The sequence below is a fragment of the Microtus pennsylvanicus genome, chromosome 15 (assembly GCF_037038515.1).
Source record: "Microtus pennsylvanicus isolate mMicPen1 chromosome 15, mMicPen1.hap1, whole genome shotgun sequence".
Lineage (NCBI taxonomy): Eukaryota > Metazoa > Chordata > Mammalia > Rodentia > Cricetidae > Microtus > Microtus pennsylvanicus.
Genome location: NC_134593.1, coordinates 20,641,295 through 20,656,396, shown reverse-complemented (window position 1 = coordinate 20,656,396; position 15,102 = coordinate 20,641,295). Strand labels below are relative to the sequence as shown.

The following is a 15,102-nucleotide window of genomic DNA, read 5'->3' as shown; positions in this document are numbered from 1 at the left end:
TTCCAATGAGCACATGAGCTGTGGATACCTGTGAACAGTTCACCGTCACTGCCAGGCACGCAGGCGGGCAGGGAGAGAGTCTACCTAAAACATACCCAAAGAGCCCTGCAGTAAGATCACATAGAGAACGGAAGTGTTGTGGCAAGATTGATTATTTCACACACTAATATTTTCTCTGCTGGGTTTCAGAATCCCTTGGAACTTGTGAGCCCTTTCTGCCTTTCCCTTTCTCCCTTTAGCGGGCATCTTATGCCTATCCCACCGCTGTACTCTGGAAGCAAATAACTTGTCGGACTGAAGGTTTCCATCTGGCTAGATTCTGCCCCAGGATATATCACACAATAGGTCTCTCCTGTTGTTGGTTTAAATGGCTTAAATGATGACATTTTGGGCATATGTGATAAAGATGAAATTGAGGATGTTAGGGCAGGGTCTATTGATCTCTAGGACATAGGAAGGACATAAACTTGGAGGCAAGTTCAGAGGGCAGACTATGGTGTCTCCTTATAAGACACATTAAAGTGCTACTCTTTGGTACCTGCCAATCGGCTCTTCGTTGGGTAGAATCTTTACAGATGTAATCAGATTGGGATGGGCCTGAATCAGTACAACTGATGTCCTCTTTAGAAGAGGAAAAATTGGACATGTGCAGTTACGAAGGGAACCCTGTGTGGAACTATAGCCAGAGCCCCTGAAGTGATGGGTTTCAAACCAAGGGACGCCAGGAGCTGTTAGAAGCTGGAAATGGCAGGAAAGGATCTTCCTTCAGGGACTTAGTCTCAATCTTGCTGACACATGGACCTCCCATTTCTGCTTCCAGAACTGTGACACTGGGACAGAGTACATTCTGATATCTTTGTTTGTTTTGTTTAGTTGGGTTTTTTTTTTTCAAGACAGGGTTTCTCTGTGTAGCTTTGCAGTCTGTCCTGGAACTCACTCTGTAGACCAGGCTGACCTCAAACTCACAGAGATCCTCCTGCCTCTGCCTCCAGAGTACTGGGATTAAAGGCGTGCACCACCACCACTGCCCGGCTACATTCTGGTATCTTAAACCACCCACCTCGATTAGGTGGTTTAAGTAACCTAAAAAGTTATTATAGATTCATTCCAACTATTCCTTGAGTTGTGTAGCACAAACACCTAAGTAGGAAACAAGGTACCCATCATTGAATTGAGTAGCCTCCTGGGGTGTCATGAAATGCAGCTAGACATTAAATGGAGTAAGTAGGGTTTTGGTTTGTTTTTTTTTTTTTTTTGCAGTACTGAGAATGGAACCTATGCATACCATGCAAATGCTCTACTCACTCAGCCATAATCCCATCTCATTTTCTCTTACTTTCCTCTAATATCAGAAGTCACAATATGGCCCTTAGAGCAGGAAAGGGACACCAGAACTCTTCTAAACTCTTCCCACTGCAAACCACACAAGCAAAGGATGCCTTGGGTTCGGAAATGGTGATGTCTTAAATACATTGTAACAAACAAGCTGAGGATAGAGCTCTGTGGCAGGGCACTTGCCTAGCAAGGAACCCTGGGTTCCTTCTCCAGTGTGGAAAATTAATTACAACAAACAGGGCCACTGTTTATTCTTTTACTCTTTAAGAGATCCCTAAGCCAGGTATGCTGATGCACTGGTGATGCAGGCAGATCTCTGAGTTCTGTTGTAATAGGAGCAGCGGGGCTGCGTCCCCAGCAACCCGGCCGCCTGGCTAGCTTATGCCCCGAAATAACAACACACAAATTGTATTTATTTAAACACTGCTTGGCCCATTATATCTATCCTCTTCTCGGTTAACTCTTGCACCTGGACTACCCATTTCTAATAATCTGTGTAGCATCAGTCTTACCGGGAAGATTCTAGCCTACGTCCATCCTGGGTCGGAGCTGAATCACGTCTGCCTCAGAGAGCAGAGCTCTCGCATCCGCCCGAGAGAGGGGAGCATGGCATCTCTCTGAGCTCACTTCCTCTTCCTCCCAGCATTCTGTTCTGTTTACTCCTCCCACCTATGTTTTAACCTATCAGGGCCAAGCAGTTTCTTTATTGCTTAACCAATGAAATCAACAGATTGATATATGACACTCCCACATCAGAGTTCAAGGCCAGCCTGGTCTACAGAGAAAGTTCCTGGGTCAGTTGGGAGCAGCTGGAGTCAGTGACTTAATCCCTTGTGACACTGTGCTAAAGATTTCTATAAAGCATCCCTCATTCCCTTCTCCATATGATGATTTCTGTGCTTCTAATAAGAGAGAGAACACAGCCCTCTGCTGGGGGACAGGGACAGATTCACAAGACAGCCTTCAGGCAGACACAGATTCAGACTCAGAGCAAACAGACAGGGAGGACGGAAGACACACAACACGAATTAGAGAATTCAAATCTGGACTCCCTCTGGGTTCAATGACACTAAGAGGAAATTCTTTGGTCTCTTGCCTTAACGGGACACTGGTGCACAGTCGGTGTCTCTGAGTTAGTTTATTATGAATGTGTTCGAATGACTGACTTTGTAGGCTTAGCTTCCCACCTCTGCACTTTAGGATGGACGCAATAATTGGAAGAATGGACACAGTCACATCCCACCGCCCCAGAGCTAGCTCTGGGGGCACCATGTCCACCAGCAGAGCCTTCAGTGAGGCCCATGTGCAGAGTTCACTGTGTCAAGAGCTGCTGAACAGAAGGAAGCCGGTGAAGGTGGTGTCATCGTCCTCATCTGCAAACAAGCCATTAAACCTCTCTCCTCCCGTCACCTGCATCCACACCTCGTCCCCGAGCTTCAGCTCCAGCACGATGCCACCAGAGGCCTGGTCCTCAGAGCTCATGTAACCATCCTTGGTATGCAGGACTTTTGCCCCATTTTTGACCAAAGAGACCTGCACATTCCTGGAAAAAACAGTGATGTGGTAGGTGAAGTAATAGACGCCGGCCACGTGGCAGGTGAATTTCCCCGTCGCAACGTTGTAATGGTTCAGTTCATTGTACAGGATCTTATCGAATTTAATGGGCGCATCAGGAGGAGGGAACTTGCTGATCACCGTGAGACCCACAGTGAAGGCACTCTTAGGCAAGATGGGAGCCTCGCCCACTTTCCCTTTCTCTCCTCGATCGCCTTTCCAGCCTCTCATCCCTCTGACTCCCGGCTCCCCCTGGGGGCCCATGGGTCCGGCTTCTCCCTTAGGACCTGGTTTGCCAATGGGGCCCACCGGACCAGGTAAGCCCTTGGGGCCCAATGGTCCAGTACTGCCCATCAGTCCTTCTGGACCAGTGGGGCCCACATCGCCTTTATCTCCCTTCTGCCCCTGTGGGCCAGTCTCTCCGGGCAGCCCTTGTTCTCCTGTAGGGCCAATGGATCCCTTCGGGCCATGCTTTCCTGGGGATCCTCTCGAGCCTGGATCACCTTTGATGCCTTTTGCTTCAACTCTTCCATCTGCTCCTGAAGGGAGAAAGATAATGAAGGTGTTTTAGGATACATTTCCTCGTGAGCAGTGTTGGAGTTCCTATCACTAAGCATTTAATTGAGACAAAGCAGTGTGTGGGTTCAAAGATCTGCTCAGAGTCTGAAAAGTCACAAACTTCCAAACTGCATGCAGGGAAATGCACGTGTAAGCACACACACACACACACACACACACACACACACACACACACACACAAACCCACTAAAAAAAAACAAAAAAAACACAAAAAAACGGGGTCTCATGTAGCCCAGGATGGCTTCAACTTCACTATAGCCAAGAGTAACTAGATGATATTGAACTTCTGGTCCTCCTGTTTGCAGTTCCTGGGTGCTGGGACTATGGCTGTGTTTGACCACTCCCAGTTTATCCAGTGCCAGGAATAGAACCCAGGACCTCGTGCATGCTAAGCAAGCACTCTACCAACGGAGCCACATCCCCAGCCTCCAAAAGCATGCTTTAGTCAGTAGCAGGGCTCATCTGCGTATCGACAACTGTGCCACCAAAGTGTCCCATGTTGAGCCAGAAACAAGGGGAAAGCACACATCATTGAAGGACACTATGACAAGAAGCAGACCAATCCAGGCTGCTGCGTCACAGGGCCTCAGTCCCTCAAGGAGTGGGACCTGGAATCAGACATTCATTGTGGCCCCCATGCCTGCCAACTGTGGAGCCCTCGTCTGCCTTTCCATGCCAGTTTTCCTCGATCTACATGAACACTCCACACCGTTCACTCTCTCCACCTGGACTGGGAGGCAGTGATGCTCATGAGCAGAGAGCCTGGGCTTGCCCCAGAACATTAGCCAACCTTTCTCCAACCCCAGCATGTGTGGACAATACAGGACAAGCAGACAGTGAGCCCCCATCACATCTGCCCCTCATCTACAGAGCTGGAACAGTGATGCTACCCAATTTATAGAACTCTTCTATTTTCATAAAAAGCCTTAGATTAATCCCCAGAATGAGTTACATGTATTTGACATTACAGCCGTCTTTCTCCATCGGTTACTCCCTACCCTTCAGGTTGCAATTAATTCTGGGAAAGTACCAGTCACCAGTAGCCTAGGGCCCTACTCAAGTGCCACCTTCTCCCTGAAGCAGGGCCAGATGCATTGAGTGAAGTAGGACCTTCCTCCTTGGTACTCACGCACTGATGCGAGGTCAGCACACCGTAGCCTGCTGCCCCAATCTGCCTCCTACCTGATTATGCACTCAGTGTGTGATGGAGAGGGAGACACACTTTCTTCAGCAGTTAGCTATTAGTAAGGGTCTCCCACTCCCACAAGCACACTCTCACCCATGTGCCTATAGATTCCCTAATGAACTCATTGGGTCACACATACAAGAAAGGAAAACAGACAGGAGAGAAGCAGCAACAGCAGCAGCAGCAGCAGCAGCAGCAGCAGCAGCAGCAGCAGCAGAAAGGGATCTGTGGAACTGGCCAAGAGAGGGTAGTGGGATGAATGTGACTGAAACATTATGTCCAAGTATGAAAATGTCACAGCGGACCCATTATCTACAATTAATATATGTCAATAAATGTTTTTGAAAAGAAGGCTGTGGCACAGCATTTGCTTAGCATGTGTGAATTTCAATGTTTAATCCCCAATGCTGGGGAAAACAAAGCAGGGCTCCATACTATGCAAAAAGTATATAAAATGCAAATACTGGTCTTTCAGCCATAGCTGCCCCAAAACATGGCAACACCTGTTTGTGTGGCAGCTGAGGCTGCCTTTTGGTGCACGGGCAGATCCCATGACCCACAAGGCTGAGACTGATTTCCATTTGGACATTTCCAGAAGTTTACATATCCCAGTATGTACCTGTAACTATTGAAGAGAAAGAATATATTGGTGGCTGTGGTGGATTATCTTGCTTATCAATTTGAATACATCTAGAGTCAACTAAAACCCAAACATCTGGGCCTACCTATAAGGGATTCATTCTCATTCTCATTCTCTCTCTCTCTCTCTCTCTCTCTCTCTCTCTCTCTCTCTCTCTCTCTCTCTCCTTTCTCCTTTTCTCTCTCCTTCCCTCCCTCCCTACCTCCTTCTCTCTTTCTTGTTTGCTTGTTTTTTGAGACAGAGTTTCTCTGTGTAGCCCAAGCTATCCTGAATCTCACTCTGTAGACCAGGCTGGCCTCAAACTCACAGAGATCTGCCTGCCTCCCAAATGCTGAGTTGATCTCAGCATTTGAAGGCATGCACCACCAAACCCAGTGAGAGATTTTCTTGATTGGATCATCTGAGGCAGGAAAACCCACCCTAAGTTTTGGCCATACCTTTTGTCATCAGCCCACTGTGATTGACAAAAAAAAAAAAAGGAAGGTTTTGCTTTTTGCCCGTTTTCCCTTGTTCTAGCTGGCAAACCTTTCCACCCTGTTGCTGACCCATTCCTTTGCTAGTGTTAGAATCTACCTCTTCACTGTTCCAAGATAGACTGAGGATCAACAGCTCTTTAGGAATTCCCCAGGACTCTAGAACCAGATTGGGACTGCTGAGACATCCAGGCTCATAAACTGAACAACAGATTCTCGGCCTCCCTGTTGGGATACAGCCATCGTTGGACTACACAGGCCACAGTTTGTAATCCCCATCCCCCTTCTCTCTGTGTTTATATTTATATACAATCACCCTACCAGTTCTGTCCCTTTAGAGAACCTTGACTTATACAGTGGTTCATCCTGGAAGCACCAGACAGATCAGTTCACAGCAGTGCGGATCGGCTGCTGTCAGTCCAGCCTTGTGTCAGAGCACTGTACAAGGGATGACGCAAAGTCACCACTGACCTGGTTCTCCTTTCTCCCCACGAATTCCATCCTTCCCTGGGTCTCCGGGATGTCCTGGTTCTCCTAGGTGGAAGGGAAGAAAGCAGACAAGAGTTGAGAGGCCAGTTCCAATCTCCCGGCTATGAGTCTCCAGCGGTGGTTGATATGGGAAGTCCTGGGGTGCCCCAGCCCGCCTCCTGTTGGTGAGTATCCAGGGTGTTGGATCAGGTAGGATGAGCAGGTTATAAAATGTGTTGGTGACTTCCTGAACACCCAGCTGTGGGGTGCCCAAGGAGCCCGAAGCAAGGCAAACTGAAACACAGAGGGCCATGCTGCAAGTCTGTCTCGGGACTTGGACTCGGAAGTGATCTGAAGGTGGGAGGTGCTAGATGCATCTCTCGTTCCAATCCCATTCACTCGAAGAGTAGAGCAGAAGGCTCTCCAGGTGCCGTGAAGCATCGGAGAACTCTGTGCCATGACTGTTGGGGAAGGAAAGGCATGGTAGACAGGGGTGAAGACTGCGGAACAAGCTGGGATGGGACACAAGGGTTCCAGTAGTCACACACCATCTTGAGTCTGGGAGCAGGCCACCAAGTAACGGCCACACTATGGTGACAGAAGAGCTCACAAAGCCATGGTTTACTCCAGGTTCTGTCTCGCTCAAGTCAGCCAAGACCCCAAAACTTAAACCCTACCATTGTAGTTGTGGGGTGACAAGCAGCTGGGACAGCCTTCAACTCTCACGACTGGAAAGAGACACAGGTTGGTTTGCATCTATCATAAAGCCTGCTGTTACCCCAAGCAAGCCCTGAGTCCCATTGAACCACCAAGAGGAAGGTATCCCCAAAGCAGCCCTCCTCTCCATTATCACCCACTCCTCGTCCGCACCACCCTGAAGCCTGAGCCTTCCTACTAAATTTCTCTTTTTCCCTGCTTAGTTCCAAATTCTTGTATTCTGTATATCTCAAAGTTCTTATACAGGCCAGAGCTTTAACATCTACCTGAACAATTGAATGTATGTTATGGACACTGTACTAATTGTGTGTTGATTATGTAAAACACACAGTGAGCTGGGCAACAGTGGTGCACACCTTTACTCCCAGCACTCAGGAGGCAGAGACAGAGGCAGGCAGATCTCTGTGAGTTCAAGACCAGCCTGGTCTACAGAGCAAGATCCAGGGCAGGCTCCAAGGCTACACAGAGAAACCCTGTCTCAAAAAAAACAAAACAAAACACCAAAACATACACACACAGAGCGCATCCTCAGAGTACCGGGTAAAGAAGCAGCAGATTTTCCTCCCAAGCAGCCCGCATTAACATCATTCTCCAAAGAAATAGCACATTGAGTAGAATATATATACGAACTAAATGGAAAAAGAGAGAAACAGATACTTTTGTTTGTTTTCTTTCTATTGTTTGTTGTTTATGTATCTCTGGCTGTCCTGGAACTTAATATATAGTCCAGGCTGGCCTTTAACTCACAGAGACCCATCTGCTTCTGCCTCCTGAGTTTTGGGATTAAAGGCATGGGCTACCAGAACACATGTGTTTTTAGGAAATCCGTTTTGACCAAGCTGGGGAGGTAGCTCAATGACAAAGAGACAAGATAGGGACACTGGTGGGCAAGGGTTCCGTGGGCAGGTGGAACAGTATACCAGCAGGAAGAGAGGGACGAGGCAGTAAGAAGCTGCAGACGTTCAGTACCTGTATCTCCTTTGTCACCCTTGGAGCCATCTCGTCCATCTCTTCCCGGGAGGCCATTGTGACCTGGATTCCCCGGGATGCCAGAGTGCCCTTGCCGGCAGGTGTCCTGGGAGTACGCACTCTTTGCACATGCACCCATAACCAGAAGGAGCCACCAAATCTTCATGATCAGATGACAGGGACTGGGCTGAAAGAGGAAAACAGAAACTGAAAAATGTCTGGTCACTGTGTGTAGATATAGTTGCTGGGCATGGACACAGCCTCTCCTCTCTGAGATGAGACCCAGCCTTGATCTCTTGGCCTCATAACCTCTCCTCTCTGCTATGGGACAGGCTTTGGTCTCTGATATGGACATGGTTGCTGGGCCTTTTCTCTCTGCACTGACAAAGGCTTGAACATGATCTTACATGTCCGATAGTCGGAGCAAAAAAGCAGAAACCAGGCACCTGACCAAGCTGTCGCCAAGCCTGACAGAGTGGCACATGCCTTATAATCCCAGCACTCAGAAGGCTGAGAAAAAAATCTTAAGTTCTAGGTCAGCCTGAACTATATAGCGAGACTCTATTGTTGAGAGAGAGAGGGGGGAGGGAGGGTAGCAGGAAGGGAGGGAGAGAGAGGGGGGAGGGAGAAGGGAAAGGAGAGAGAGAGAGAGAAAAGAAAGGCATATTGTCCTCAGGTGGTGACACACGACTGGGACCACTTTTAATAGTCAGTAAAATGTGGAAGACGAGTTTTCAGTTCCAGAGACTCAAATTTATTGTTTCAATTTGAGTGAGCCACTTTTTTGAGCCAGAGAAAAATGTTTTCTTATCTCATGGAGCTGATGTAAAGATCAAATTTGACCACAAAATAGATGAAAAAGCACACGAAAATAATAATGCTCACTTAGAATTACCATCTGAGCCAGCAATTCTTTTCCTGAGAATAGAGCCAAAGAAAAACAAAAACAAAACAATAATAACAAAAACTGAGAAACTTGAACAAACTCTGTTCTATGGAATAATCCCTTTGTACACGGTGAAGATTTGTCGCTGTGATTGGCTTAATAAAGAAGCTGACTGGCCAATATCATAACTGAATAAAGTAAGAAAGGAGAGCCAAACTGAGAATACTGGGAAGGAGAAGAGTGGAGTTTGGAGTCCCCAGCAGAGAGACAGAAAGAAGCAAGTTGGGCATGCTGTACTGAGAAAAGGTACTAACCAATATGGAGGGTACATAAGAAACGAAAAATGTGTTGGGCTGGAGAGATGGCTCAGTGGTTAAGAGCATTGCCTGCTCTTCCAGAGGTCCTGAGTTCAATTCCCAGCAACCACATGGTGGCTCACAACCATCTGTAATGGGGTCTGGTGCCCTCTTCTGGCCATACACACAGACAGAATATTGTATACATAATAAATAAATAAATAAATATTTTTAAAAAATGTGTTAATTTAAAATATAAGAGTTAGCTAATAATAAGCCTGAGCTATTGGCCGAGCGTTTGTAATATTAAGCTTCTGTGTGTTTATTTGGTAGCTGCTAGCTACCTACGTCTGCCTACATCTCTGTTCCTGGCAGCAATGTCCACAGAGGCCACAAGGGGGAGCAGCTCACGAGGCCATAGAGGATAGAATATGTAGTGTATAAATACAGTGGAATGCCATTTGGCCCCCAGAAAGGCAGAAAATTCCAGCCCATGCTGCATCATGGATGAACCTCAAGGACATTAAGCGGTGACAAAATCTGGGACTGAAAGTTAAATCTGTTAAATTTAAAGCATGCAAAGTAATCCAACTCATGGAGAAGGCAACATAGTGGGTGCCAGGAGCTGAAGGGGAGGAGGTGCTGTTCGGGGGAAAGATGAAACCTCTGCAGGTCTATGATGAGGACGGCTACATGGGTACAGGATGCTGTGAATGTACTCATTGCTACTCAGTCATACACTTAAGACGGCTCAACCGGTAAGTTTGAATTTATATGTACGCTTGCTCACGATAAAAGACAGTAAAACATTAAAGCAGAGGAAGTGACTCAATTGTAGAAAGGCTGCCTTGCACACGCGGGGCCCTGAGTCCCATCCCAGCGCTATACACATATAACAGAAATTATGTGGCCTTAACAACAACATACCAAACATCGACGCTGGGGCTGTGGCTTCAGCTCAGTGCTAGAACACTTGTGTGATGTACGAGTTCTTGGCTTAACCACCAAGGCTACAGCAAAAAGACACCCGAGCCTGCTGTGATAGTGCATTCCTGAGCACACAGCAGGCTGAGGCCCAGGCCTGTGCACACACCAGCAGTTTGGGGGAAGCCCATTTCCCAACTCCTTTCCTCTGAGAGCACTGGCCCTCTTACTTGGCTTCCCACCTCTTTGTAATTGCTTGTTTTTAATCTGCCTTCAGCCTCAGGTTGGAGCTGAGATCCGGGTGAGAGGGGAAGAATGGCTGGCAAACTGCTCCCCACAACAGGATCAGCATGAAAGTCCCTGCGGGGTTTGAGTCCATGGGATGCTGATGAGGAACCAACCCCGTGAGCATGCAAAGTGCCACACCACCTCTTCCTCAGGAGCACTGGCAGGGGTTCTGCACTGATACAAGGTCACAGGTCATCTGACTGTATTTTCAACATTATGTCCCCAGTATAGTATAGAGCAGCAGATTGAACAGCAATGGCTGAAGGCAAGGACGATGTGATGACAGCTCTTTGAAGAATTACGGAATGAAACAAAACAAAGAAGAACACACAGGCTAATGCCACCCTCAGATCCCAGATTCTTATGTATCATATGCAGTAACACAGATGTTCATAAGCCTCTGGAAAGGCAAAAAAAAGAGAGAGAGAGAGGGTGTCTGTTCTTTCGATTCAGGAGTGCCATCTCTAAAATTATTCATAATAAAGCAAGATCTGTATGCCAAAGGTACCTGCAGCATCATCTGTTAAGGGGGGAAAGGGCACATTATGTAATGTACTAACAACAGACACAGGGAGCGGGACCGAACGTAAGCACTGAAAGAGCTATCGTGATTGGTGACGTATGTAAAAGATGCCTGGAGGCAGAAGGATGATGAGTTCAAGATCAGCTTGGCTACAGATGAGATTCTGTCTCAAAAGACCCAGCCAAGCATAAAAGACTAAAATGGGGCTGGAGAGATAGCTCAGCAGTTATGTTCTCTTGCTGCTCTTGCAGAGGACTCCCAATACCCACAGTGAGTAGCTCACAACTGCTTCTGAACTCATGAGTCCTCTTTCTGGCCTCTGAGGCTATCCACACAACAAGCACATATACACACAGACGTGCAAAAAATAAAATAGAGGTTTAAAGAATTTTAAAGTGGCATTTAGAAACTAAAATAACAGACACCATATGAAGATATTGATGCATGCATATTATAAAAAACTAGAAATATATGCAAATAACCCAACACGTTAATGTTTAGAATGACAAGGTAAGAGGGCTTTCCTGTGGAAAATGTCTTTGTAGTGGTAATTACACACTTGTGGCTATTTTTAAATTATTTTTAATTGTGTGTGTGCGTGCACAGGTGTACGAATGCACACACACACACGAATGTAAAGACCCTTGGAGTCCAGAGCATCAGATGCCCAAGGAGGTTGGAGTTACAGGCTGCCAGACGTGGGTGCTGCAAACTGAATGCTACCCACAGTGCTCTTAACCTGAGTGACGTCCAAAAAACTGTGTCACCCTCTAGTGGAAGCTGCGGAGTATTATGGGATACAGAAAGTGTTTCTGGAAGAGGAATCCCAGCTGTTTCCCTTTCAGTCAGGAATGCGCTCCACTTCAGGAAGTTGAGTTTTCTTAGAGCCACATCCATGAGTTATCCACAGCGGCTTCTGCTGCTGAGCTCACGGGTGACGGGTAGATTCTACACCAATTCCTCTTGTGTTTTACCAGCGTCCCCCTCGCGTCCCAACCTCTCCATAAAAACCCACCTGCCAGGGTGGAGATGGCTCAGTGCTTAAGAGCTTGGGCTTCCATAGGACCTGGGTTAAATGCCCAGCACCCACAGGGCTGCTCACAACCATCTGTAACTCGAGTTCCAGATGATGCGACTCTCTCCTGGCTTCCAAGGTGGGACAGAGAGACAGTGCTGGCCTAACACCCACCCACGTTTAAAAAGAAAAGCTACTTGTGGTGCCTCTTCTGATTAATTTTCTCTCATTCACAGTCAAGGGGAAGAACATTTCAGGTTCCTTATGTCCCCTCAAACACTTCAAAGTCCTTACGAAGCCCCAAACACTAACGTTGGACAGAAATCGGGAGAACAACCTGACTTTTTCCAGGCAAGGTCTTTCTGACGCCACTCAGGGCAGCTGAGAACTCATGACCCTCCTGCCTCAGCATTCCAAGTGCTGGATGGCGGGCGTGCTACGCTGGGCCAGCTTGTGAGCAGTCTTTGCTGAGGCCCGGCTTGCTTGAGCATAAAGCACGAGGGATGACATCACGGTGTCCCTCCTCCCTAAGCTGGCTTTATTTGCTTCTCTCATATATTCAGCACAAGCTCACAGCACTTCTCTTTTCCTCGACCCTCAGGAGGCTTTTATAGACCATACAAATTAGCAGAGACGTAACCATTAAAACAGACTCGTTGAAACATGTAGCGGATCATCTGTGAGCTTTTCTAGGAAGGGCTGCTATTCTTGTGATTTATCCTGTTTTGTTTTGCTTTTCGTGCCTCCTCCGAGGCCCAGTATTGCAGAATTCTGGCAAGTGAAAATCTTTGATTTTTCTCTCCTGTTTAGCGCCACCATCCCGATACCCCCGCCCCGTGTGTGTGTGTGTGTGTGTGTGTGTGTGTGTGTGTGTGTGTGTGTGTGAGAGAGAGAGAGAGAGAGAGAGAGAGAGAGGAGAGAGGAGAGAGAAAGAGAGAGAGAGAGAGGAGAGAGAAAGAGAGAGAGAGAGGAGAGAGAAAGAGAGAGAGAGGAGAGAGAGAGAGAGAGAGAGAGAGAGAGAGAGAGAGAGAGAGAGTCTCGTACTACAGCCCAGGCAGGCTGACTTGAACTCACTCTCTGTATCAAGCCTTCTGTGCAAGCCTCTCCTGTGTGGCATTACAAGTATGAACCACCACACCTGTCTGCCCTTTAGAAAAACATTTTAGAAGCAGATCACCGCTGTTCACACCCAGAGCTTTTAAAGACATCCGGCTACCTTGGAACCCAGGCGCCTTCAACTCAACACGGGGGAAAAAAATCCTCTCCGTCTCTCTTACCTGAAGTCCTAGGCTGCACGCGGACACTGTGAGAATAGGGAGCCCACACACGGTAAATAAAATCATGCCTTCCTGCCGTACAACTCCCCAGTGGACATAACTGCAAAATAGCAGGAAGGGGAGGGGACGGAGGGAGGCACAAGAGGTCTTGGACGAGCTTCAAAAATCACAGCAGCACTGGGGTCAGGTGGTATCTCTCTGGAGTACCCCTGGGTGTGGAAAACTTTACCTCTTTCTTCTGTCCTCTGAGGTAAAATGAGGGGACCCCAGGTGTTCCAGCAGGTGGGATGTGGGAGAACGGATCCTCATTGCAGGTTTCTTTCCTTAATGTGAACAGCAGCTTCTCATTGGCCTTGAGTCCATTGTGGGGCGACACACAGAAATGACACAAATGGCCATGATAGTAACTGGGTGGCCTGTGCATCGAAGACCATCAGGATTACTTTTGTTTACTTAGAACTTTCACATGATTCGTTACTATGGCCTGTGGCTTCCATCAAGGGCAAAACTAAAATCAAGGGTACCCTACAAGTCAGTTAATCCTCCCCTTGGCACTCACATTTCCGCAGGACACTTTGATAGCCAGAAGGGAAAGGCCTTCAGGTGTGCTTTGGGGGTTAGTGTGGTCAGGAGGTTGCTCTGAGTCCTTGTGACTTCTGAAGTACTAGATAAGGCTGGATATTCCCAGTGACCCGCTCAGCCCTTTAAATATAGTAAACGGTAAAATAAAGTTATTTTCTCCCGGTTGGGTATTTAATAGCTCAGTGGTATAGCGCTTGCCCAGCACTTACAAGACCTTCGGTTCAGTCCTCAGTTTAAAAAGGAGGGGGGCAGTGGTGGTGCATACCTTTAATCTCAGCACTCAGTAGGCAGAGGCAAGTGGATCTTTATGAGTTCAAGGCCAGGCTGGTCTAAAAAAAAAAGTTCTAGGACAGCAAGGATTACACAAGAAGACTTGTCTCAGAAAACCAGGGGAAAAAAGTTTTCTCCATAAAAGGGCTTTGAAATGTGTAACAGGTACATGTGGATAGGGACTTGAGGAGTCTAGAAGGCTTCGATATGTGTCCACAGGCATATTCCAAGGGAAACGGGCCTTTCAGGCGGACAGAAACCCCTTTCATGATTTCCTGAGGAATGCTGTTCCCTCTATAGCCCAGCCTGAGCAGAGCAAACACTGTTGTCTTAGGTTATCCACTGCTTTTGGGGAAAATCGGGGTTCTGTTTGGGCCTGACAGTTGCCCTTCCCTTTCAGGAACTCCGAGTTTCAACTGTTGGTGTGCCCGATGCGGCGTTACCATGACCCAACCAGACCCTTCCAACATCTGAGTAGTTAGTTTAGACCACGCACAGAGCAGATGAGGACTTTGTCCTTCCATTCACTCTTCAACCCATGGAGGAGAACGCCGCAGTTGCCATGGGTTGCACCTTGCAATCATTCCTCGAGCATGCTGCAGCTGTTGTGGGCTGCACCTTGCAGTCATTCCTCGAGCATGCTGCAGCCATCGTGATTGCACCTTGCAATCATTCCTCGAGTATGCTGCAGCTGCTATGGGCTACACCTTGCAATCATTCCTCGAGCACGCTGCAGCTGTTGTGGGCTGCACCTTGCAATCATTCCTCGAGCACGCTGCAGCTGTTGTGGGCTGCACCTTGCAATCATTCCTCGAGCACGCTGCAGCTGTTGTGGGCTGCACCTTGCAATCATTCCTCGAGCACGCTGCAGCTGTTGTGGGCTGCACCTTGCAATTATTCCTCGAGCATGCTTCAGCTACCATCAGCCACACCTTGTAGTCACTCCCCTCCAGCTTCTACTGAGAAGGGTAGAGACATTCAGGCACAAACACAAGTTTCCGGAACATGAGAGGACACGCTAGGTTGAGAAGGGCATGAGGTCTACCTAGCAGCCATCTGGGTATGCAGGTACTGGGAAGTCTCACCTTAGCACAGCAAACCACACCCCATGTGCCCTCAG

General features: G+C 47.8%; 1 protein-coding gene across 2 annotated transcripts; it reads right to left on the bottom strand.

Annotated features, from left to right (window-relative positions):
• Window positions 1-1,770: 1,770 nt before the first annotated feature.
• LOC142835987 (complement C1q and tumor necrosis factor-related protein 9) lies at window positions 1,771-13,190 on the bottom strand. 2 transcript variants are annotated; one of them, XM_075949884.1, is made up of 4 exons: window positions 13,131-13,190; window positions 7,922-8,108; window positions 6,239-6,301; window positions 1,771-3,428 (listed from the first exon to the last, which is right to left on the bottom strand). In XM_075949884.1, exons 2-4 carry the CDS (start codon window positions 8,085-8,087, stop codon window positions 2,656-2,658), a joined length of 1,002 nt encoding a protein of 333 aa, XP_075805999.1. In that variant the 5' UTR covers window positions 8,088-8,108; window positions 13,131-13,190; the 3' UTR covers window positions 1,771-2,655. The 2 variants fall into 2 exon arrangements, with proteins under 2 accessions (XP_075805999.1, XP_075806000.1); XM_075949885.1 differs by having other exon boundaries at window positions 7,922-8,103; window positions 13,131-13,185.
• Window positions 13,191-15,102: the final 1,912 nt, after the last annotated feature.